Source organism: Syngnathus leptorhynchus, chromosome 10 (genome assembly GCF_054491065.1).
Source record: "Syngnathus leptorhynchus isolate UIUO chromosome 10, UIUO_Slep, whole genome shotgun sequence".
Taxonomy (NCBI): Eukaryota; Metazoa; Chordata; class Actinopteri; order Syngnathiformes; family Syngnathidae; genus Syngnathus; species Syngnathus leptorhynchus.
In genome coordinates, this window is record NC_141204.1 from 11,735,711 (window position 1) to 11,761,344 (window position 25,634).

At 48.0% G+C, this 25,634-nt stretch overlaps 4 protein-coding genes across 5 annotated transcripts in view; 3 read left to right on the top strand and 1 right to left on the bottom strand.

Moving 5' to 3' along the window:
* On the top strand, positions 1–3,918 carry zc3h15 (zinc finger CCCH-type containing 15). 2 transcript variants are annotated; one of them, XM_085922170.1, is made up of 10 exons: positions 1–232; positions 1,032–1,133; positions 1,208–1,319; positions 1,411–1,563; positions 1,625–1,716; positions 1,801–1,983; positions 2,225–2,305; positions 2,381–2,572; positions 2,689–2,824; positions 3,336–3,918. In XM_085922170.1, exons 1-10 carry the CDS (start codon positions 158–160, stop codon positions 3,518–3,520), a joined length of 1,311 nt encoding a protein of 436 aa, XP_085778296.1. In that variant the 5' UTR covers positions 1–157; the 3' UTR covers positions 3,521–3,918. The 2 variants fall into 2 exon arrangements, with proteins under 2 accessions (XP_085778296.1, XP_085778297.1); XM_085922171.1 differs by having other exon boundaries at positions 1,217–1,319.
* Positions 3,919–4,203: 285 nt separating this feature from the next.
* Positions 4,204–8,953, bottom strand: rbm45 (RNA binding motif protein 45). Its single transcript, XM_085922169.1, has 10 exons — positions 8,588–8,953; positions 6,987–7,109; positions 6,318–6,444; positions 5,859–6,161; positions 5,662–5,791; positions 5,447–5,552; positions 5,199–5,356; positions 4,909–4,984; positions 4,691–4,825; positions 4,204–4,393 (listed from the first exon to the last, which is right to left on the bottom strand). Exons 1-9 carry the CDS (start codon positions 8,873–8,875, stop codon positions 4,709–4,711), a joined length of 1,428 nt encoding a protein of 475 aa, XP_085778295.1. The 5' UTR covers positions 8,876–8,953; the 3' UTR covers positions 4,204–4,393; positions 4,691–4,708.
* Positions 8,954–12,017: 3,064 nt separating this feature from the next.
* Positions 12,018–13,717, top strand: LOC147050466 (uncharacterized). Its single transcript, XM_085922391.1, has one exon. The coding sequence runs from the start codon at positions 12,385–12,387 to the stop codon at positions 13,591–13,593; it is 1,209 nt and encodes a 402-aa protein (XP_085778517.1). The 5' UTR covers positions 12,018–12,384; the 3' UTR covers positions 13,594–13,717.
* A 6,744-nt stretch (positions 13,718–20,461) lies between these two features.
* Positions 20,462–25,634, top strand: part of LOC147050467 (uncharacterized) — a 6,578-nt gene continuing 1,405 nt past the window's right edge. The window contains exons 1-4 of the mRNA XM_085922603.1: positions 20,462–20,660; positions 20,802–20,970; positions 21,023–21,191; positions 21,291–21,654. Of these exons, the coding sequence (XP_085778729.1) occupies positions 20,462–20,660; positions 20,802–20,970; positions 21,023–21,191; positions 21,291–21,654 (901 nt within the window). The remainder of the gene's footprint in view (positions 20,661–20,801; positions 20,971–21,022; positions 21,192–21,290; positions 21,655–25,634) is intronic.

Below are 25,634 nucleotides of genomic sequence, written 5' to 3' on the forward strand. Positions count from 1 at the left end.
GCGACGACAAATCACGTGTGTGGGTGGAGCGTCATTGGTGCGGCGCCGCATGAGCATCAAGTAGCTAATGTGAAACTGATCACATCGAATATTTGGACCTTTTTTTTATTTTTTAAAGCTTGGCTTTCGCAAACACCAGACCTCCACCGAAGACAAAATGCCCCCGAAGAAGCCGGCTCCAGTCGCAGGGAATAAAAAAACGCAGGAAAAGAAGAAGGAAAAAATTATTGAGGTATTTTTTAAAAGAAGGAAATCACGAGTTAGCATGTCAGCGTGCGGCTAGCAGTCGCTGCTAAGGTGCTAGCACGCGAGCGAACGTCCTCACACGAACAGCTCAATGAACGTTATTTCCCCAACGTGTTTTAGTTGTGTCAGAATTACTCAAAGATTTCGTACTAGTACAACTGAGCTAAGATCAGTCCTGTCTCGGCCCCCGTGGAACGCAAGCTTGCCAACGTCATCACGACCTGCTGGTCATGACGTCGTGGGTAGCAGTTATACGGCGTTTAAAGAACTTCATCGATAATGTCAGCAAAAAGCTAATTCAAACCTGACATATTATATGCCCTACATTTAGTCGGTGGCTCGTTGGTGGCGTGTCCTCTTTTCTATTTGTTCACGTCGAACTAACTTGAGCCACATCTCATGTATACTAATGTTCTTCATGCGTTGGAACAGTAACTAGGTCGATGCGTGGCAATAACTATTAAGGGAAATGGCAATTCTAGTTTTAAAGCGTTTGTAAATACTGAGATCCTCATTTGAAGCAACTACTTGTTACCACATAACCCAACACACAAGTAATATTTTCTTGAATTTGAGTAGCTGCGGTTTCTGAGTGCTTACCTTTTCTCCTCTGCATCCTCTAATGTAGCCCAGGGATTTGTGTTTTCCACCTGGCACTCTGATTCTTTTTATACCCCAAAATGATATCCAGGGCGTGGATTGTACAGTTTACTGTTCTTTGACACAGATCTTTTTGTCTTCATTCTTGTTGTTGTAATTCACCATCAATTTACTCTGTACTCCAGGATAAAACGTTTGGCTTGAAGAACAAGAAAGGCGCCAAGCAACAGAAATTCATCAAGAACGTCACGCAGCAAGTCAAATACGGACAACAAAACGCCCGACAGGTCAGTCAGAAACATTGGATTTTGGTATCAAATGTGCCCAAAACTCTTGAGTCATGTCATGCGCACATGCGCAGGTGGCTCAGGCGGAGGCCGAAAAGGCCAACAAGAAGACAGACAAGAAGAAAGAGTTGGATGAGCTCAATGAGCTCTTCAAGCCAGTCGTCGCTGCCCAGAAAGTCAACAAAGGTAACACCATTCAAATCAATGTTTTTTTTTTTTTTTTTTTTTTTTTTTTAGAAACTGATCACATACTCTTGTGTTTTTCTCGTTCTTTGAGGTGTGGACCCCAAGTCAGTGCTGTGCGCGTTCTACAAGCAAGGCCAGTGCACCAAAGGAGACAAGTGTAAGTTCAGTCACGACTTATCAATGGAGAGAAAGTGCGAGAAGAGGAGCGTCTACGTGGACGAGCGGGACGAGGAGCTGGAGAAAGGTGAGCGATGGAAAAGTGGTTGAACGAGGACAAAGAGTAAAAGAGCTTCTGGGCCTCATAGACACCATGGATAACTGGGATGAGAAGAAGCTGGAGGAGGTTGTCAACAAGAAGCACGGCGAGGCAGAGAAGAAGAAATCCAAAACTCAGATCGTAAGATTTTGAGGCGTTTTATCATTGTGATGCCAAATTTTCACAAACGATTCTAAGAAGGATGTCATGCGCTGTGTGTGGCAGGTGTGCAAGTTCTTTCTGGACGCCATCGAGAACAACAAATACGGCTGGTTTTGGGTGTGCCCAGCAGGAGGAGGAGATTGTATGTACCGGCATGCCCTGCCGCCAGGGTTTGTGCTGAAGAAGGACAAGAAAAAGGAGGAGAAGGACCAGGAGATCTCCATGGAGGAGCTAATAGAGAGTGAGGTGAGCTAAGCCACTGCTTTGTCTAAGCCAAAATCAAGTCAGTTTACTCAAATGCATGGTCCAAATAAATAAATAAATAAATAAATAAACAAATAAATAAACAAACAAATAAATAAAAATATTAAAATTTGTCTCGCCAAATATACCATTGGGGTGTATGACTAGATTTATGCAGTGATAAGATGCTTCGGCCATTATTGGTCAGTCTGTTAAGGTGTTCAAATTACTGTTTGGTCTGCAGCGTGCAGCGCTCGGTGCCAGTGTGACCCGCATCACCCTGGAGACGTTCCTGGCCTGGAAGAAGAGGAAACGGCAGGAGAAGGTGGGAACGCTTTACATTCACTCCCGGTGATTTGGTCACTGTTGTAGCAAGTAATGAAGCAGTCATCTCTCCCAGGTGGCCAAAGCCCGGGAGGAGATGGAGAAGAAGAAGGCAGACTTCAAGGCCGGCAAGTCCCTGGTGGTAAGCGGCCGTGAGGTGTTTGAATTCCGACCAGAGCTGGTGGACGACGACGACGCAGAAGCGGACGAGACACAATACTCCAACAGGGGAGATGATGATGATGACAATGACTATGACCAGGAAAAGGTCAGAGTCGTCGCGCAACCAGAGATTAGACACCAATTGTTTGAAAGGCTTTATCGGTAGCAGTCGAACGTTTGTATGTCCTTGCTCATTCGAAAACGTTTTACGCGCGGCTGCAGGATGACACCATGCAGGTCCAGGACATAGACCTGTCCCGCTTTGTTCCTCAAGAAGTGGATAACACGGGAATCACTGTGGCTGCCGTGGACCGCTTCACTGCCACGAGTAAGAGTCAGAAGATGGACCAGGACAACCGTAAGGAAATGACAAGACTGAGCCACACACAAGCGTGGCGCGGCTACAAAAAAAAAAAAAAACCATGGTTGCGCCAGGAATTTGTTAAAGCAAAAAAGACGAGCCCGTGGTAATAATACGATCACGATCCAGCCATTGTGTGTCCCTCCTTGCCCACACATGCCCTGGCATGTGTGGGCAAGGAGGGACACACAATGGCTGATTCATTTTCAGCTGCTTAAGCCCGGGCACAAGATTTTAAAATTGTTGGCCGACTTTCAAACAACCCCACGGAATGGAGGGGGAAACGAGTTATTGCACTTTTGAACATAACGCGTGTGCTGTGCCGCCATACGGCAAGAGCAACACATCACACACACACGCACGCACACACAAAGGGACAAAGCATTACTTTTGTCTAAATAAGCTCCTCAATTGACGACAACATAATTTCTTGCTGCCAACAAAACATCAAGGCCAAAAATAGGTGAGCAAATTGTGAGCTTGCTTTTTTTCTTTTTCCTGTCAATAGAACAGCTAAACGGCGCATGCGGCGGCTCTGATGCCAACGGGCTGCGGGGGGATGAGGGAGATGGGGAGGCTGAAGGAGGGGAAGACGAGGACGATGGCGACGTACCTGTGGACGAGAACTTGTTCACCGGGGAAGATCTGGAGGAACTGGACGAAGAGCTCAACACGCTGGCACTGAACGACTGAGCGCAACATGGAGATGACACAGATGGATGGATGCATGGACACTTTAAGTTTTGATTTTTAAGTTGCAGAGACTAACAAAAGCTCAATCACGTGGTCACGTGACCGCCAGGGTCCTCCCCCACTTCCAACTTCTATGCTTTTTTCCCCCTGCAATGATTAAAATAGTCACAGCGAGGAAATGTAGTGGATGAAATGAACAGCTGTGATTCTGTTCTAAGAAATTAGTCTGTTCTTTCACCAAAACTCTGCAGTATCCCATGTATACAATGAGCTGCCTCTACATTGTTGCGCGAAAGAGAAATTGGGAGGAGGGGCCCTCTGGTCTAGGCAGCCTCTCGCAACCAACAGGTGAGTGATGTCATTGAACAGGAATAAAAAATAAAAATACTGTGCACCCACATGGTCTCACTTCATTAATTAGTATGTTTTAAAAGTGCACCAACAGGCAAAGCATAGAAGAGAAAACAAAAAGTTCTGCTGTTGATCTGCTGCTTTTATTTTGACTTGGAAAGATGTCACAGCGGGAACACATTTGGACATACAAAATAAAAACCCAAGTAAAAATTGCAACTTGTAGGAGCTTTAACTTCAGTCTAATTGCAAAATTGTCTCATGTCAAAATGTGTGATTTTAAACCCCCTGTCCATTCTACCTGCTCACAGCAGTATGAAATGAGACTTGACTGAAAAGTAAAGGAATTTATTTAAAAAAAAAAAAAAACGACCCACTGAAAGCTCACATTGAAGGTCAGGGCAAGGTCAGCGAGCAGATGCGTAAGGTCAGACGGAAGTTAAAGGTCGTGTCAACAGGTGTCCTGTCCATGTGGGTCGTCAGGTCTGTCAGGTCGGGTCATTTTGTCATGACAACAGTCGCCTGGAGAACAAGAAGCTACACAGTTACTCATGCACAAACGTCAGCATATGTGAATGCAAAACAACGGGGGGGAGAAAAGGTCACTTTCTGTATAATTTTGTCAAAGTGATGTTTACACGAGGCAAAGAAACGCAACTGGGTGCATTACAGTGGTTAGTTTGACTTTTTTTGTCCCTCCTGACCTCTGGAACACAAATAGACAACGCTACGGCCATTTTGTTTGACCAATACCGAGCTGCACGTGACTTCTTTTGCCATTTCTGAAGATAGTCAAAAGGGCCACTGTGGCAAACTTACCTGCCGGGTGTCGGCGTGTTAGTACGTGCGAAGCCTTTTGTGCGACTCCTCTCTGGGTGGATCTGCCAGCATCACCTTCATCTTTACGCCGTTGACCACACGGCTGTGGAGCATCGCCATGGCCTCATTGGCACACTCGATGCAAGAAGCCGAAACACACTTAACATTTGCAATCGCTTTTTTTTTTTACTTTGTTTTAAATCAGACTGGATTTTTACCTGCTTCTCAGCATACTTTGCGTAACCAACATTCCTGCCTGGAACCAAGTGAACCTCTATCAGGGAACCGAAGCGGCTACAAACAAACAAACAAACAAACAAACAAACAAACCAGTTAAAAAAAAAAGACGAGGTTCTTGGCCCACCCTGGTCAAGGTATTTGAAATATGAGAATTATCTCAGTGTGCTTCAGTACAAGTGAGCAAGCGGCTCTTGGTTCAGGCTGTGTCCCTTATGAAGCCTCCAGCACGAGTGACTATTACAAGCGATTGGCCGCGTGGGGCACTTACCAGAAAACGTCCTCCAGCACGTCCACAGGCAAAGGGGCAGGGCTGAAGACCAAAAACAAGCGCTCCTTTGTCTTGCTTTCGGGGGGCGCATGTTTCTTAGGTGGCGGCAAGCTAACGTCCGTCTGGATCCGGGACACGGGAGGCGCCCCGGCGAATCCCTGGCGGGGATGAGCACCTTTTGTCACACTTGACATGGGTGACTTCTTTTGTGCATCGACATGCAGAAAGGCAGAACAGTGCAAATGTACCAGATGAGAAGTGGCGGATTTGATGCCTTGGCTATTGGGGGCTCCGTTCCACACCGATGACATCACCTGGGTGGCCACAAACTGCATGGCCATTCTACTTACTGAACTAAACACAAACACAAAGTATATGTCAAATAGCTGTCCCCTTATTTCAGCCCTGCCAAGAAGTGTCAGCCATCTTGGTGGGGTTTGACGTTTCTTTGTTGGGGCTTTACCCGTTACGATCTTCTCCATCATCCATAAAATTGACAACCAGTCTGTTTCCTGGCGGATACTCAAATCCGTTCAGTTTGTCTTTGGCGTAAAATGCTGAGCCCAGGTTGCTGTAGCGAATCATGGCGTGCCCTGCAAGCACACCAATGTAAAACCATTCAAAGAATCACGATGTGGCCCAACACCCAGCCACCCCCACCTTTGCTCATCCCGTATGCGTCCCGCTGCAGCTCGCAGTATTCCATTCCTGGGATGAGGTCAAACAGCGCAAAAATCTGCTCCTGGGTGAGCGCAGCGCGAGTTGACACCATTAGACAGCGGGTCAAGTCGGCCCCGCCGCGGTAGTCCATCATGGGGTAGCTGACGGATTCGGACATGTTGAAGGGGTACACGGTCATGGAATCGGTGCCGCCAGAGTAGTCGCTCCTGGTTGCAGTGTTGTTGTAGTCTTCGGAGGAGTAGGAAGCTTTGCTGCGAGGCTCCGCCAGAATGGCCCTGTAGGCTGAGGCAAAGGCCATGCACACGCACATCAACTAAACAAGTGGGGATTTCACAATACAGAAGTAAAACGGGTGGAAACCATGACCAGATTATCGTCATGGTGACATTTTTCTAATGTCAACTTTGTCAATAAAAGTTGCAAAAGAAGGGGTCTTACCTTTGTCGCAGTTCTCGATGGCCAAGGCGGCTTGGGAGGGTTTGAAGTACCTGACGTAGCCCAAACCTTTACTCTCCCCCGTCTGTTTGTTCTTGATGACGACGCAATATTCAATGTCGCCGTACTCCTGAGGGAACGCCAAAGACAGAGACAATATCTTTATTGGAGGAAAACGATGTCAACAAACAACAGCCTTTTGCAGCACTTGTGAAGACTACCACCGCAACTTTTCTAGAGACACAAATTCCCAGCTAAAATAGTAACAGAATTTTATCTTCATAACACAGTAAAGAATCACGAGAACCAATTTTCAGAAACAAAAATGGTTTCCTCCATTTTGTGTCAAGGTCTGATTTGTGAACATATCACAGCAACATCCCTCAAGTATTTGGTTGTTTTGCTCCAAACCCTGGGTGGAAAAAAAAAATTAAAAGGTCCTGACCTATTCGACTTTTAAAATAAAACCTTGATAGAACCTTTCGTCAGAATAACAAAAAAAAAGTACTGACTTGGCTGTGCCGTTTTAACTAAGCTTGAGTTTCAAAATGGCCCATTTTCCTAAATGCGGGAGGAGCAAGTTTAAACATTGTCAACAAATGCCTTCATCTGTCCAAAACATAACAATTTGCTATGTTCATTGCTACATAAGACCCAAGTGGCAGCACGTACCTTAAAAGTGTCCCTCAGGTCTTCTTCAGAGAAGGTTTTAGGGATCATAACAAAGATCCTGGTCAGTTCTTCATCTTCCACGTCTCTGTGGCTGGACGACGAGCGCGACTGGGCGATAAACACCTACAGCGAGACAACAAAGCATCATTGTTCATCAATGTTATTATATAGTATTGCAGTGTGATACTCTCAAATATATATATTACTCATACAAAGAGGAAGGCAGTTTCAATCTAGTCAGTGAATGTTATCACCTAATATTATTCAGAGAAGGTGGCAATGCTATTTTAATGGCTTAAGGGTGTGTTCATTCCACTTCAGTTAAAATTACTCATTAGTTAGAGACAATTTAAAACTTTCTGAAATAGCCCTTCAAATATTTCCAGAACGCTGCAACACAGACACAAACCTCATATTTTGTGGATCCATTACAATAATTCAGTGTGGTTCTATTAAATTAACTAAGTATTAAAGGAACATAAGAGTTTGAGCTTAAAGTAGTTGCTAACATCCTGTGTATGAAAGTGTGAAAAAGTAAAGTGCTGAGTGTTTGACAGGTGGAACAAGATAAGATATGTGGTGCAAGGGTGTTGGAAGAACGGAACGTTTCAGAACAAACGGTGTTAACCGCAAGAAGGATGCAGAGACAAGATCACCCAGTGGCAGCTGGTGGACAACAAATGTGAGAAAACCACAACCAGGAGGAGCCAGCAAGTGACTCTCCAGGGGAAGAAAGACCAATGAGAGCAAGCTAAAGTTAACTGCAGTATACACATAGCCAATAGAATAATGCTAGGATGCCTTGTTGCTGTGCCATTTGCATATTGTGTAGTATAAATCATTGCTGGGCAACTCGGATGGAGTACGTCTGCTGGTGGCAACAGAGGCGTCCAGAGCTGTATTGAGAGTGACCCGAGACCCAGGTGCTTGTATTAGATCTGTGTGTTAGGAATAAATCCACTCGTGTGTGAAAATGCCGGCTTCCTGATACCTTTCTATTGTAGAACGAGCGCGCATATTGTTGGATGAGTGGCAGTTGGGTAAGGTCACAAATTGGAGTCAGATTAGTAACTTGAGTTTATGTTAAATTAGAAATAAATTCCAACAGTATTAAGCAAAAAGTCACAGTTGCAAAAATGGGTTCGGGTTTGAAATCAAGGTTCAAAGGCAGAATTGTACCAAAAAAAAGGTAGCGTTTGAATACTAAAAAAAAGGTAGCGTTTGAAAGCATGGGTTTGAGGCCACACTGAGCTTATTCAGCCGCTACTACAAAACTGTTGGCATGGTTGTGTCACGTGTGTTGGGTTTAAAGAAGACATTCCATTGACTAGTTTCTACAATGTATTTGCTGCCTGCACCAATCTAGAGAAGTAAGATGCTACGGAAGCCCGACAGGCAAGATCAAAAAGAGTGCGCAAATATTACAAAACAAGACAAATAATTTGAAAAGACTAATTGATATTTAATTCCCAACCATTAAAAAGAAATATTTCAAGATAAATAAAAAACTATTAGCTTCGTTACACTGGCATAGGTGGTAACTGTTCGGGCATATTGAGTGACCGCAGTAAACCGGGCTAAATATTATTGTCAGTTCCGACCTTGATGGGTTTGGTTCCGTCAAGCATGGCTTTCCCGTGCATTTCCTCCATGGCCAGGCAGGCCTGAGACGATTTGGCGAACTTGACGTAGCAAATGCCTTTGGACTCTTTTGTCTGCTTGTCTTTGACAACCCACACGCCCTGGACGTCGCCAAACACCGAGAACCGCTCCCGGAGCTCCTCTTCGGTGACCGTGCGACTGGCCACCAGGAACAGGCGGCTGTTGGGAGGGTCGTCCAGGTTCCAGGTTTCCGTCGACTGCTTTGTGTTTGAGTGCGACTCGTCCATCTTGGGTTCTCCTCGGCCTTCTTCTTGATCGCCTTTTCCTTCTTGTTTCCGATTTCCACCAGTGTAAAGGCGAGGTGGCCCATTACTGCCCTCCTCAGATGCCATGCTTCAACTACAATTACAAAATAAAACAATAAAGCTTTACAGCAGGGGTCGGCAATTACTTTTGGACGCAGGCCAAAAAGTTAATTATTATATTATATTATATTATATTATATTATATTATATTATATTAAAACAAACATCATCTTACTTTTAAAATGCATTAAATTAACTCCAAACCCCAATCTTAGAAACGCTAAAAGTAGTTTGAAACCCTTGTTGGAAACCCTAACCCTAGTTTTAAAACCCAGTTCGAAACCCTAACTTTGGTTTAAAACCCTAGTTGGAAACCCTAACCCTAGTTCGAAACCCCAATTAGCAATCCCAAAACTCGTTGGAAACCCTGGTCAGAAACCTTAGTCGGAAACCCTAAGCCTGGGGACCTCCAGGCGGGGCCTGTGAGAGAGTGAGGCCAATCGGCTGGAACTCTGGCGTGGTTGAGTGGCAGGCCTCAGTGCTTTGGTTGGCTCTTCCAGCCACGGAGCTGGCTCTGACTTACAGGCACGGAGCTGGCTATGACTTCCAGCCACGGAGGTGGCTCTTTCTTCCATCCATCCATCCATCCATCCATCCATCCATCCATCCATCCATCCATCCATCCATCCATCCATCCATCCATCCATCCATCCATCCATCCATCCATCCATCCATCCATCCATCCATCCATCCATCCATCCATCCATCCATCCATCCATCCAGCTACGGAGGTGGCTCTGACTTCCAGGCACGGAGCTGGCTCTGTCTTCCAGCCACGGAGGTGGCTCTTTCTTCCATCCATCCATCCGTCCGTCCGTCCGTCCGTCCGTCCGTCCGTCCGTCCGTCCGTCCGTCCGTCCGTCCGTCCATCCATCCATCCATCCATCCATCCATCCATCCATCCATCCATCCATCCATCCAGCCAGCCATCCAGCCAGGCAGCCAGGCAGCCACGGAGGTGGCTCTGACTTCCAGCCACGGAGGTGGCACTTACTTCCAGGCACGAAGCTGGCTCTGACTTCCAGCCACGGAGGTGGCTCTTTCTTCCATATATTTTTTCCAGCCACAGAGGTGAGGTCCCCTGGGACTTCCATGATCCAGGGAAAATGCCTGGCCGAGGTCCTGGAAGCCTAAGCCGGCGTCAAATTGCCGAAAGAAGCCCCTCCCAGAGCTCCAGCTAAAAGTCCGGTAAAAGCTCCATGACCCAGTAAAAATGCTTAGCCGAGGTCCTGGAAGCCTAAGACGGTGTAATACTGCCAAACCCCCCCCCCCCCGAGCTCCAGCTGGAAGTCAGCTGGAAGCTCCACGATCCGGTAAAAATGTTTAGCCGGCCGCATGGAACTCTCACCCCTTCTGATATTGCCGAAAAAATCCCCCCTGAGGTCCAGCTGGAAGTCCGCTGAAAGCTCCACGGGCCGTTAAAAATACTTAGCCGGTCCCCTGGAACTCTAACCCGACGTGATATTGCCGAAAGAAGCCCCCTTGAGCTCCAGCTGGAAGTCCCGTTGGAAGCTCCACGGGCTGTTGAAAATGCTTAGCCGGCCTCCCGTAACTCTAAACCGGCGTGATAATGCGATGGCAGCCACTCGTGAGCTCCAGCTGGATTTTGTAAAAAGTGATATTGGGGACTGAATTGTCGCTCTCCCGTCACTCTGGTTAATTTGGCACAATAAAAAGTGGTGTTGGGGGCTCGAGAGTACCAAGTTGATCATTCCACAAGAAATTACCACCTTCAACGTTTTTTGTTTGTTTTACACGCGTTTTTATTTTTATTGCCTAAATCGCATTTTCTTGCCGAGTTAAGCACGTTGTCTGAATTGTAGCTCTCCCGTCACTCTGGTTAATTTGGCCAAATAAAAAGTGCTTTTGGGGGGTCGAGAGTGCAGAGTTGATCATTGCACATGAAGAAATGACAACCTGAAACGTTTTTTTAATGTTTTACACGCGTTTTTATTTTTATTGCCGATATCGCATTTTCTCGCCGAGTTTAGCGCGTTTTCTGAAATGTCGCTCTCCCGTCACTCTGGTTAATTTGGCATTGTAAAAAGTTCTGTTGGGGGCTCGAGAGTACCCAGTTGATCATTGCACATGAAGAAATGACCACCTGAAAAGTTTTTTTTTCTGTTTTACACGCGTTTTTATTTTTCTTGCCTAAATCGCATTTTCTCGCCGAGTTAAGTACGTTTTCTGAAATGTCGCTGTCCCGTCACTCTGGTTAATTTGGCATAATAAAAATTGCTGTTGGGGGCTCGAGAGTACCAAGTTGATCACTCCACATGAAGAAATGACCACCTGAAACGTTTGGTTTATGTTTTACGCGCGTTTTAATTTTTCTTGCCTAAATCGCATTTTCTCGCCGAGTTAAGCACGTTTTCTGAAATGTCGCTTTCCCGTCACTCTGATTAATTTGGCATAATAAAAAGTGCTGTTGGGGGCTGGAGAGTACCAAGTTGATCATTCAACATGAAGAAATGACCACCTGAAATGTTTGGTTTATGTTTTGCGCGCATTTTTTTTTTTCTTGCCTAAATCGCATTTTCTCACCGAGTTAAGCATGTTTTCTGAAATATCGCTCTCCCGTCACTCTGGTTCATTTGGCATAATAAAAAGTGCTGTCGGGGGCCTCTCGAGCCTCAAAAGAGCGAAAAAAGAGCACTTTTTATCATGCCAAATTTACGGACGGAAGAGGATTAGGGCCAGTGACGAAAAAAAAAAAACACATGATGACATGATTCTGACTTTTTTTTTTCTCAGAATTCTGACTTTAAAGTCAGAATTCTATGGAAGAGGATTAGGGCCAAAGAAGCATTATGCGTATTTTTGTTCATTCAGTAGTCAGTTTCATTCAACCGATGACGTAATGTACGATTATAAATGTATATATATATATATATATATATATATATATATACATAGTTTCATTAAACCGATGACGTCATGTATGATTATAAATATACATATATATATACATACACGTCACGGCAACGTCACAAAGCGTCGGTAAAACACCGCGACTCGCGGCATCAAACCCCTTATGCCTCTCTGACTTTTAAGTATGTACACACTCACATTAAGTGAACTGATGATTGAAGTAGTGTATAAAATGAAATAGAAAAACACAGACTTCAGGTATAAATGTGGCTTAATAAATTCTTAAAGATTAAACAGTTGCAACATGTTTGTCGAGTGTGGATTTGATTTACAATAAGTATTATATTTGTGCTTCATTCTTTCAAATGAAGTGATTCTGTGTGATGGATTTTTTTTTCTATCATCGTGCAGATTGACAGTGATGTCATCGCGCTGATGGACGATGCCACTCTTGCCAATTACATCTCTATGGAGACCAGATTGCACTCTTTAATTTTTGTAAGACGAAACAGCCTACATCCAAAAGAAAAAACGGACTTTTAGAAAAACTATGTGAAAAAATGAAACTCAGGAAAGATAGTGACAAAGAGGACACCACCTCAAAGACACAACCACAAGAGACAAAGAAGCAGAAAACAACAAGAAATATTGCAATCGGATGGATACACAGTGATGGAAAGATAACCAAACAGGTAAGGGAGAAGCAGGGAGGGGGTACCAGAAAACTTCAAATGTCCACAGAAGCTGGGTTGAAAGACATTCTCAAGGAAGGAAAAAAACTATTTTTCCCAGATGCAATTTCTCCCAAAGGATCACAATTGGACTTTGAGTTTGAGGTTTGGGATTTCAAACAAAACTGCCTCAGTGATGACACCTGCCATTCCATCGGCTATATGTACGAGGCTGCAAAGCTAACATTGTTGCGTTTTTACATTGCAACAAGACCAAAAGACAACCAAGATGATGTCCACACACACGAGGAAGTTACGTCAGTCAATGGCAGTGAATACAATGCCGCAGAAAGTGACGAGGTCTCTGTTTATTCAAATGAAGTCTACCAGCCATTCAACATTTCTGTTGATTCAGAAATTATTTTTGGTCCCACATGTGACACAATAGAAGATACAGAAGTCACAATGATCTACGATGGTCCTGCTATGCCCCTCAATCCACCTGATCCACAGGATGTGTTGACTATAACTGTCCACTCCACTGACACATTGAATGATATGATAAGAGCATTCTGTAAAGAAGAAATATTGAACAAACCACTCAGTGTGAAACGCATACTCCCAGATGATAGAGAAGAAACAGGTGTTGGGTCTGGAGTACTGAGAGATGTTCTCACCTGTTTCTGGCAGGAATTCTATGACCGATGCACCCTTGGTACATCAATTAAAGTGCCATTTCTCCGTCATGATTTTTCTGCAGCAAAGTGGAAAGCATTTGGGAGAATACTTATAAAAGGTTACCAAGATTGTTGCTATTTCCCAAACAAACTTGCGTTTCCTTTCCAAGTGCAAGTGCTTTTCAACTGTGTCTACAGTGATCCAAGGGCCCACTTTCTGCAGTTTGTGAGCAGCCAGGAGCGTGACGTTTTGATGGACGCAATGAAGGACTTTTCAGAAGTGGACCAAGATGATCTTGTGGAAGTTCTTGATAGCTACGGGTGTAGAAAGAGAATCACACCTGAAACCTTTCCCACAATACTGCAGGAAATAGCGCACAAAGAGCTTGTCCAAAAGCCCATGTTTGTTATTGACTGCTGAGGGAGGTTACTTTTCACCATGACTTCATAAGTCCTGACGCACTTAACAAGTTGTGCTCTGACTTGCAACCTACTTCCAAAAAGGTCTGCCAACTGCTGAAATTTCCAAATGATTTAACCTCAACGCAGAAGGAAGTGGTGAATCATCTGAAAAGGTTCATCAGAGAGTTGGATGAACTCAAGCTTCAGAAATGTCTCCGGTTTTGCACTGGATCTGATCTTATTGTCACAGACACCATCCTGGTGGAGTTTCAACAAATGACAGAGTTTAGTAGAAGACCAGTGGGGCACACGTGTGGAAAGGTTTTGTGCATTGCTGACAGCTATGAAAATTTCCCAGACTTCCGATCAGAATTCAATGCCATTCTCGAAAGCAATATCTGGGTCATGGATATTGTTTAATTTTGTTAATAACCATAACTCCGTTAATTATCCGTTGTAAGTTGCATTAACACAACATATTTTGTTCACTGTTCTTATTGGTCAAATAGAAACAAACTTTGTATTCGTTCCTTCACTGTTTTTAGAATTTTATAGAAACAGCTTGCATTTGGTATTATGTTCCAGTTATATAAAAATTCTAGGGCTTTATTAAAATGACCCAAGACGTTATGCAAAACCATTGTATGGTTGTTTTCAGCAGCTACATTGTATTAAGTGAATGCTTCTTTAATAAACAGTAGTAATATTTTATTGCATTCAATAAACTCACTCTTCATCCACTATGTATTTCCTGACTGCATCTGAATGTTGGTATATAAAAATAAAGTATTATAATGTTGTACAGATGCCTTCTATGGAAAGACACAATTTTTAATATACAAGTAATATATCACATATTTAAGCAGTCAATTTCAGGACATTTCAAGCAAAATGTAACATCTTTGTTTTTGTTAGTCACAAATGGAAAAGAATAACCATAGATCAGGTAAGCATAGTTAAAAAAAAAAATTCATTTTGCAATGAATTATTCTGGAAAATTTGGGTCATTAAGAATATTTTAAGGTCAAGAAGGCATTGTAAGACAAAAGAAACATAGTAACTAAGTATACAGAGTATTGATTAAAAAAAATCAGAATTTTTTTTTTCTGAGGAGTTTATATGTTCATTACATCAATACGCTTGTCAAACAATCTTCAGTAATTCCTCTCTCAACATAAGATACACCCCTCCGTGAGTCGTCACCTTATCGTGGTGGAGGGGTTTGCGTGCCCCTATGATCCTAGGAGCCATGTTGTCTGGGGCTTCATGCCCCTGGTAGGGTCACCCATGGCAGAAGGGTTCTAGGTGAGGGGCCAGACAAAGCACGGCTCAGAAGACCCCTTATGATGAATAAAATACATGGATGTCGTTTTCCCTGGCCCGGACGCGGGTCACCGGGGCCCCTCTCTGTAGCCAGGCCTGGAGGTGGGGCTCGAAGGCGAGCGCCTGGTGGCCGGGCCGGTCATGGGGTTTGTGTCTATGCACCGAACGGCAGCTCAGAGTACCCACCCTTCTTAGAGTCCCTGGAGGAAGTGCTGGAGAGCGCTCCTTCTGGGGACTCCATCGTTCTACTGGGTGACTTCAATGCTCATGTGGGCAATGACAGTGAGACCTGGAAGGGCGTGATGGGGAGGAACGCCCCCCCCCGATCTGAACCCGAGCGGTGTTCTATTATTGGACTTCTGTGCTCGACACGGATTTTCTATAATGAACACCATGTTCAAGCATAATGGTGTCCATGTGTGCACTTTGCACCAGGACACCCTAGGCCGCAGTTTGTTGATCGACCTTGTAGTTGTGTCATCGGATTTGCGGCCGCATGTTTTGGACACTCGGGTAAAGAGAGGGGCGGAGCTGTCAACTGATCACCACCTGGTGGTGGGTTGGCTCCGATGGTGGGGGAAGATGCCGGTCCGACCTGGCAGACCCAAATGCTCTGTGAGGGTCTGCTGGGAACGTCTGGCAGAATCCCCTGTCAGGAAGAGCTTCAACTCCCACCTCCGGCAGAGCTTTTCCCACGTCCCGGGGGAGGCGGGAGACATTGAGTCCGAGTGGACCTTGTTCCGCGCCTCCATTGTTGAGGCAGCCGACCGGAGCTGTGGCCGTAAGGTTCTTGGTGCCTGTCGTGGCGGCAATCCCCGAACCCGCTGGTGGACACCGGCGCTAAGGGATGCCATCAAGCTGAGGAAGGAGTCCTATAGGGCCTTTTTGGACTGCAGGACTCCGGAGGCAGCTGACAGGTACCGGATGGCCAAGCGGAACGCAGCTTCGGCGGTGCTGAGGCAAAAACTCGGGTGTGGGAGGAGTTTGGCGAGGCCATGGAGAATGACTTCCGGACGGCTTCGAGGAAATTCTGGTCCACGATCCGGCGTCTCAGGAGGGGGAAGCAGTGCATGGTCAACACTGTTTACAGTGGAGATGGTGTGCTGCTGACCTCGACTCGGGATGTAGTGAGTCGATGGGGGAAATACTTCGAAGACCTCCTCAATTCCACCAACACGCCTTCCTTTGTGGAAGCAGGGCCTGAGGACTCTGAGGCGGACTCTCCAATCTCTGAGGTCGAAGTCACTGAGGTAGTTAAAAAACTCCTTGGTGACAAGGCCCCGGGGGTGGATGAGATCCGTCCGGAGTTCTTAAAGGCTCTGGATGTTGTGGGGCTGTCTTGGCTGATACGCCTCTACAGCATTGCGTGGACATCGTGGACGGTGCCTCTGGATTGGCAGACTGGTGTGGTGGTTCCCCTCTTTAAGAAGGGGGACCGGAGGGTGTGTTCCAATTACAGGGGAATCACACTCCTCAGCCTCCCTGTTAAGGTCTATTCAGGGGTGCTGGAGAGGAGGATCCGTCGGGAGGTCGAACCTCGGATTCAGGAGGAGCAGTGTGGCTTTCGTCCTGGCCGTGGAACAGTGGACCAGCTCTACACCCTCGGCAGGATCCTCGAGGGTGCATGGGAGTTCGCCCAACCGGTCCACATGTGCTTTGTGGACTTGGAGAAGGCGTTCGACCGTGTACCTCGGGAGGTTCTCTGGAGGGTGCTTCGGGAGTACGGGGTGCCGAGCCAACTGATAAGGGCGGTTCGGTCCCTGTATCACCGATGCCAGAGTTTGGTCCGCATTTCCGGCAGTAAGTCGGATTCGTTCCCAGTGAGGGTTAACTGCCCTTTGTCACCGATTCTGTTCATAATTTTTATGGACAGAATTTCTAGGCGCAGCCGAGGCATTGAGGGGGTCCGGTTTGGGGACCTCAGCATCTCGTCACTGCTTTTTGCAGATGTCATGGTGCTGTTGGCTTCTTCAGGCCGTGATCTCCAGCTCTCACTGGAGCGGTTCGCAGCCGAGTGTGAAGCGGTCGGGATGAGGGTCAGCACCTCCAAATCCGAGTCCATGGTCCTCGGTCGGAAAAGGGTGGAATGCCCTCTTCGGATCGGGGATGAGATCCTGCCCCAAGTGGAGGAGTTCAAGTATCTTGGGGTCTTGTTCACGAGTGAGGGCAGGTTGGAGCGTGAGATCGACAGGCGGATCGGTGCAGCGTCGGCAGTAATGCGGACTCTGTACCGGTCCGTCGTGGTGAAGAGAGAGCTGAGCCAAATGGCAAAGCTCTCGATTTACCGGTCGATCTACGCTCCTGCCCTCACCTATGGTCACGAGCTATGGGTCGTGACCGAAAGAACGAGGTCCAGGATACAAGCGGCTGAAATGAGTTTCCTCCGCAGGATGTCCGGGCTCTCCCTTAGAGATAGGGTGAGAAGCTCGGTCATCCGGGAGAGACTCGGAGTAGAGCCACTGCTCCTCTACGTTGAGAGGAGCCAGATGAGGTGGCTCGGGCATCTCATCAGGATGCCTCCTGGAAGCCTCCCCGGGGAGGTGTTCCGGGCATGTCCCACCGGTAGGAGACCCCGGGGACGACCCAGGACGCGCTGGAGAGACTACGTCTCTCGGCTGGCCTGGGAACGCCTTGGGATCCCCCGGGATGAGCTGGAGGAAGTGGCTGGGGAGAGGGAGGTCTGGGAGTCCCTCCTAAAGCTGCTGCCGCCGCGACCCGACCCCGGATAAGCGGAAGAAGATGAAGGTGAAGATGAAGGTGAAGGTGCTTAACTCGGGGAGAAAAGCATGTTCTCATCCGATGCAGCTCGGGTTGCTTACATGACCAACCTCCTCACAGGCCGGGCAGCACAGTGGGCTACTGCCTCCTGGTCCATGGGGGCCGGGTTCTGCCTCTCTTACTGGGAATTTGTGGCTGAACTTCGGAAGGTTTTCCATCACCCCTTCTATGGCCGGGACCCTGGCACGCGACTAAGCAGTATCCAGCAGGGCAGCGGCAGTGTTGCAGACTACGCAGTGGAGTTCAGGCTGGCCGCGGCGGAGAGTGGTTGGAATGACCAGTCGCTTCGTGTCACTTTCCAGAAGGGTCTCAGTGACGCCGTGAAGGATCAACTAGCCACCCGAGAGGAACCTACCTTCCTTGACGACCTGATCCACCTCGCTACTCGTATCGATGGACGCCTCCGGGAGAGGAGGCGCGAGCGAGCTCCACGGGGAACACTGCCCACTTCCCAATCGGCCAGCACCCCTGCTCATGTTAATCCCCCTTTGGGGGTTCCCGCCACATCCCAGACATTGACCGGGGAGGAACCTATGCAGGTGGGACGCACACGCCTTACTCCGGCGGAACGAGAGGCCCGTTTCAAGGCAGGCCTCTGTCTCTACTGCGGCCAGAAGGGACATCGTATCAGCAACTGCCCAGTCTTGCCAAAAGATTAGGCTCACCAGGACCTCGGGAGATCCTGATGAGCCGCCTTTCCTGTTCCCGCAACCCCACTCCTGCTAACCGTCTGGTGAGCGTTACTCTCGCATGGGCCAGCCAGAAACTCACAGTTGGTGCGCTTATTGACTCTGGGGCAGATGAGTGTTTCCTGGACTCGGAATTTGCTAACCAGGCCGATATCCCACTAGAGAGACTGGAGAGACCCACGAAGACCTTCGCACTGGATGGGCGACGAGCCAGTGTCACACAACGTTCCGGCTCTCTCTCTCTCACCGTTGCAGGGAACCACGCGGAGAGAATCCAGTTTTTTGTCATCCATTCCCCATTAATCCCTGTGGTTCTGGGCCGCCCCTGGCTTATGAAGCATGAGCCACTCATCGCCTGGTCCTCTGGCACAATCTTGGAGTGGAGCCCCTCCTGCCATGCCCAGTGTCTTCAAGCTGCTCCTGGTCCGCTCCCTCGTACTGCCTCCAGTGTTCCCGCTCCTGACCTCTCCTCTGTTCCTCCTATCATGATCTCGGGGAGGTCTTCAGCAAGACCCGGGCTCAGTCCCTAAACCCCACATCGGCCTTATGACTGTGCTATCGACCTCCGCCCTGGGGCTGCCCTGCCCGGTAGCCGTTTGTACAGCGTGTCTATACCTGAGAAGGCTGCCATGGAGGAATACATCTCCGAGTCGTTGGCGGCAGGGCTCATTCGACCGTCGTCCTCCCAGGTGGCAGCTGGTTTCTTTTTTGTGAAGAGAAAAGACGGTGGTCTACGTCCCTGCATTGATTACCGCCAACTGAACAATATAACCATTAAGAACAAATATCCCCTTCCTCTGATGAGTTCCACTCTCGAGCCCCTCACTCAGGCAACGGTCTTTACCAAGCTGGATCTCCGGAGTGCCTACCATCTGGTCCGGATCCGGAGAGGGGATGAGTGGAAGACCGCTTTTAAGACACCCCATGGCCTTTATGAGTACCTGGTAATGCCGTTCGGCCTCACCAACGCCCCGGCAGTATTCCAGGCACTCATAAATGATGTTCTCCGCGACATGCTCGATGACTTTGTGGTAGTCTACCTGGATGACATCCTCATTTTTTCCAGGACACTCGAGGAGCATGTCCGGCATGTTCGCCGGGTTTTAGAACGCCTCCTCCACAACCGGCTCTTCGTTAAGGCTGAGAAATGCCGGTTCCACTCGGACTCTGTCGACTACCTGGGCTTCATCGTGGAGAAGGGCCAGACTCGAGCTGATCCCCGCAAGATCCAGACGGTGGTGGACTGGGCCGAACCCACAACCCGTAAGGAATTGCAGAGTTTCCTTGGGTTTGCAAACTTCTACAGGAGGTTTATCCGGAACTACAGCGGAGTGGCTGAACCCCTCACCAGGCTGACCTCCCCCGCCCAGCCATTTATCTGGTCCCAGGCTGCTCGCACTGCCTTCCAGTCCCTCAAGGAGAGGTTCACCAGTGCTCCAGTGCTGCTTCAGCCTGACCACAAGAGGCAGTTCATTGTGGAGGTGGACGCTTCAGATACCGGGTTGGGAGCTGTTCTTTCCCAGAGGTCAGCGTCCGACCAGAAGGTTCACCCTTGCGCCTTCTTCTCCCGCCGATACCTTCCTGCCGAGGAGAACTACGATATCGGGAACCGGGAGCTGCTGGCGGTGGTGGCTGCCCTGGAGGAGTGGCGCCATTACTTGGAGGGAGCGGAGCAGCCTTTCACCATCTGGACGGACCATAAGAACTTGACATTCGTCCGTGCTACTAATCGCCTCAATGGTCGACAAGCTCGGTGGGCCAGCTTCCTCAGTCGGTTCGAGTTCACACTGACGTACCGCCCTGGCTCCCGCAACACCAAGGCGGACGCTCTTTCCCGGCTACACCCGAAGGAGCCTCAATCAGGAGAACCAACCACCATCCTCCCGGAGACTAAGGTGGTTGGCGTGGTCACCTGGGAGATTGAGACCGCATTAAGCTCCCATCCTGCTCCAGGGAATGTGCCTCCATGGACGTCTGTTCGTCCCGGACTCAGTCAGGTCTCGAGTTCTTCAGTGGGGCCACGCCAGTCGGTTTTCTTGTCACCCAGGGGTCCATCGGACCTTCACCTTCCTAGCCCAGAGGTTCTGGTGGCCCACTATGAGAAATGACGTCAAGAACTTTGTCATGGCCTGCCCTGTCTGCGCCCGCAGCAAGGCCTCTCACCAGGCGCCCGCTGGTCTGTTGCAGCCCCTCCCCACTCCTAGCCGACCCTGGTCCCATGTTGCATTGGACTTTGACTCCGGACTGCCTCACTCACAGGGTAACACTGTGATTCTGACAGTGGTGGACCGCTTCAGTAAAGGAGTACACCTGGTGGCTCTCCCAAAACTCCCATCATCTACTGAGACAGCGGACCTTCTGACAAGCCACGTTTTCCGCCTCCATGGTCTTCCTATGGACATTGTTTCTGACCGAGGTCCTCAATTTGTCTCCCAAGTATGGCGAGCATTCTGCAAGGGGCTGGGCGCCTCTGTTAGTCTTTCTTCTGGGTACCACCCGCAGACTAATGGGCAGACGGAGCGGATGAACCAAAGTGTCGAGTCGGCTCTTCGTTGTGTCGCCGCCAAGAAACCCACCTCCTGGAGCCGTTTCCTCCCCTGGGTTGAGTACGCCATCAACTCCCTGGTCAGCTTTGCCACCGGCCTCTCCCCCTTTGAGGTATCCCTGGGTTACCAACCTCCCCTGTTCTCTGTCAGAAGTGACAGTTCCCTCGGTGCAGGAGCATCTGAGGCGTTGTCGTCAGGTCTGGGAGACCACCAGAGCCGCCCTTCTCCAGACGGTGGAACGGGCCCGTCGAGGGGCCAATCGACGTCGATCCCCAGCACCTGTGTATCGTCCAGGGCAAGAAGTGTGGCTTTCCTCCAAGGACCTTACACTCCAGTCGACCGCTAAGAAGCTGAATCCCCGGTTTGTCGGACCCTTCGAGATCACGAAGGTGCTCAGCCCTGCAGCGGTGAAACTTAAGCTCCCAGCCTCCATGAAGATTCACCCAGTTTTTCATGTGTCACGCATCAAACAGGTCTCCCAGAGCCCTCTGAGGCCTCCTGCCCCAGCACCACCTCCCCCTGAAATCATGGATGGGCACCGCCAGTGGAAGGTCCGTCGGCTCTTGGACGTCCGGCGCCGAGGGCGGGGGTTCCAATATTTAGTGGACTGGGAAGGCTATGGCCCAGAGGAATGGAGTTGGGTTTCCCGCCAGCTGATCATGAGTCCTGATCTGCTCACAGAGTTTTATTGGTCCCATCCCGACAAACCTGGCAAGTCGCCAGGTGGCTCCCGTGGAACGGGGGGTACTGTTAGGACCCGCCTCTCTAAGCCTCCTTCCAGGACCAGAGGTGCTTCATCTCGCACCTGAGGCCAATCAACAATCAACCACCTGCAGCTCATCAGCTCAGCAGGGCTGGTATATGGCTGCCTGCTTCCCAGTCACCAGTTGCAGGTTCGTGTTGTCAGCTCCAGTGTGAGGATCTCTCTCTAGCTGCTGCTGCTGGATTCCTTCTTGATTTGGATCACAAGCCTCCTCTCACCTGTGGTAATTTCTGACTTTCTGTGGATTTCTTTTTATGGATTATAAATCTAGTTTTTTCCCCCTGAGTTTTTCCTGTGTGGAATTCTCAAGAGACTAAAGAGAATTACCTTTGTTGCCTTTATTTCCTGAGTTCTCCTAGACTGACTTGTCTTACTCTGAGAAATAAGTCTCACTTCCGTTGTGTCGTGCGTTTGGGGTCGAAGACAAACCTTTACATCGCGTGTAAAACATTAAAAAAACGTTAAAGGTGGTTATTTCTTCATGTATAATGATCAACTTGATACTCTCGAGCCACCAACAGCCCTTTTTATTATGCCAAATTAACCAGAGTGACAAGAGAGCGACATTTCAGAAAACGTGCTTAACTCGGCGAGAAAAGGCAATTTCGGCAATAAAAATTAAAACGCGTGTAAAACATAAACCAAACATTGAAGGTGGTCATTTCTTCATGTATAATGATCAACTCTATACTCTCGAGCCCCCAACAGCCCTTTTTATTATGCCAAATCCACCAGAGTGACGGGAGAGCGACATTTCAGAAAACGTGCTTATCTCGGCGAGAAAATGCGATTGAGGCAATAAAAATAAAAACGCGCATAAAACATAAATCAAACGTTTCAGGTGGTCATTTCTTCATGTAGAATGATCAACTTGGTGCTCTCGAGCCTCCAAGAGCACTTTTTTTTAATGACAAATTAACCAGTGACTGGAGAACGACATTTCAGAAAACGTTCTTAACTCGGCAAGAAAAAGCGATTTCGGGAATAAAAATTAAAACGCGTGTAAAACATTAAAAAAACGTTGAAAGTGGTCATTTCTTCACGTATAATGATCAACTCTATACTCTCGATCCCCCAACAGCCCTTTTTATTATGCCAAATTAACCAGAGTGACGGGAGAGCGACATTTCAGAAAACGTGCTTAACTCAGCGAGAAAATGCGATTTCGGCAAAAAAAAATAAAATGCGTGTAAAACATAAACCAAACGTTGAAGGTGGTCTTTTCTTCATGTATAATGATCAACTCTATACTCTTGAGCCCCGAACAGCCCTTTTTATTATGCCAAATTAACCAGAGTGACGGGAGAGCGACATTTCAGAAAACGTGCTTAACTCGGCAAGAAAATACGATTTCGGCAATAAAAATTAAAACGCGTGTAAAACATAAACCAAACGTTGAAGGTGGTTATTTCTTCATGTATAATGATCAACTGTATACTCTCGAGCCCCCAACAGCCCTTTTTATTATGCCAAATTAACCAGAGTGACGGGAGAGCGACATTTCAGAAAACGTGCTTATCTCGGCGAGAAAATGCGATTGAGGCAAGAAAAATAAAATCGCGCGTAAAACATAAAGCAAACGTTTCAGGTGGTCATTTCTTCATGTAGAATGACCAACTTGGTGCTCTCGAGCCTCCAACAGCACTTTCTTTTATGACAAATTAACCAGAGTGACAGGAGAGCGACATTTCAGAAAACGTGCTTTAACTCGGCGAGAAAAAGCGATTGTTGCTTAAATTAAAACGCGTGTAAAACATTAAAAAAACGTTGAAAGTGGTCATTTCTTCATGTATAATGATCAACTCTATGCTCTCGAGCCCCCAACAGCCCTTTTTATTATGCCAAAATAACCAGAGTGACGGGAGAGCGACATTTCAGAAAACGTGCTTAACTCGGCGAGAAAAGGCGATTTCGGCAATAAAAATTAAAACGCGTGTAAAACATAAACCAAACGTTGAAGGTGGTCATTTCTTCATGTATAATGATCAACTCTATACTCTCGAGCCCCCAACAGCTCTTTTTATTATGCCAAATTAACCAGAATGACGGGAGAGCGACATTTCAGAAAACGTGCTTATCTCTGCGAGAAAATGCGATTGAGGCAAGAAAAATAAAAACGCGCGTAAAACATAAACCAAACGTTTCAGGTGGTCATTTCTTCATGTAGATTGACCAACTTGGTGCTCTCGAGCCTCCAACAGCACTTTCTTTTATGACAAATTAACCAGAGTGACGGGAGAGCGACATTTCAGAAAATGTGCTTAACTCGGCAAGAAAAAGCGATTTCGGCAATAAAAATTAAAACGCGTGTAAAACATAAAAAAAAATGTTGAAAGTGGTCATTTCTTCATGTAGAATGATCAATTTGGTGCTCTCAAGCCTCCAACAGCACTTTTTTTTATGCGTCCGCCCAGCGCTTTGGCATCCGCCCAGCGCCGGTTCCGCAGTCGGCCTCGAATGACGAAAAACCAGCCTCTCCCCCTGGAGGTCAACGCCAACTTGGCGAATGTTTTCTAAGTGCCCACGGCCCTGCCGAGCTTTGGCGTCCGCCCAGCGCCGGTTCCGCAGTCGGCCTCGAATGACGAAAAATAACGGTCTCCGCCTGGAGCTCACAGCCAACTTGGCGAACATTTTCTAAGTGCCCACGGCTCTGCCGGGCTTGTGCGTCCGACCCGCGCCTGTTCTGCAGCCGGCCTCAAATGACGCAAAATCAGCCTCTCCCCCTGGAGGTCAACGCCAACTTGGTGAATATTTTCTAAGTGCCTACGGCCCTGCCGAGCTTTGGCGTCCGCCCAGCGCCGGTTCCGCAGTCGGCCTTGAATAACGCAAATCCAGCCTCTCCCCCTGGAGCTCACTTGGCGAAAATTTTCTAAGTGCCTACGGCCCATCCGAGCTTTGGCGTCCGCCCAGTGCCGGTTCTCCAGCTGGCCTCAAATAACGCAAAACCAGCCTCGCCCCCTGGAGGTCACAGCCAAAGGCGAAACATTTCTAAGTGCCTACGGCTCTGCGGGGCTTTTGCGTCCGCCCCGCGCCAGTTCGGCGGTCGGCCTCAAATAGCGCAAAATCAGCCTCTCTCCCTGGAGCTTACCGTCAATTTGGCGAAATTTTTCTAAGTTCTACTCGAGGTACCAGGGGGTGGGGTATCCGGGCTAAGGTGCAGTACCTTTTTTGGTGCGCCAGAGTACAATGAAATGGTCCCACTAGTCAGTGTACTCATCGACTTTCCCCCCGTTTTCCAAAACACCTTTAGAACGAGTATAGAGGAGATAGGGCTGGTCTCCTCTACGGCGGTGAAAACCCCGTCCTCGACAGCCCAAGGTCGGATAGCGACCTGGAAAGCGCCGTGGCACGTGCTGGAGGTGGGCACTTCGAAAAAGTGGCAAAGTGTCACTTTGGCGAAAAAGTGACTGTCACCTCTCGAAAAAACGACTGTCAACTTTCGAAAAAACGACTGTCACCTTTCGAAAAAATGACTAAGTGCCACATCTCGAAAAAATGACAAAGTGCCACATCTCGAAAAAATGACAAAGTGCCATATCTCGAAAAAATGACAAAGTGTCACCTCTCGGAAAAAATGGCAAAGTGTCGCCTCTCCGAAAAAATGACAAAGTGCCACCTCTCCGAAAAAATGACATAGTGCCACCTCTGCGAAAAAATGTCAAAGTGTCAACTGCGAATGGTGTCCATCCAAGGAAGGAGCGTAACGGCCGCCTCATTAAACACAGGCCGAGAGCGAATGCTCCGCATCCAAGGAAAGCTCCGTGGAGGACGGCCGCCTCCTTAAACACAGGCCGAAAAATGACAAAGTGTCAACTGCGAATCGTGTCCATCCAAGGAAGGAGCGTAACGGCCGCATCCTTAAACACGGGCCGAAAAATGACCAAGTGTCAACTGCGAACTTTGTCCATCCAAGGAAGGAGCGTGACGGCCGCCTCCTTAAACACGGGCCGAAAAATGACCG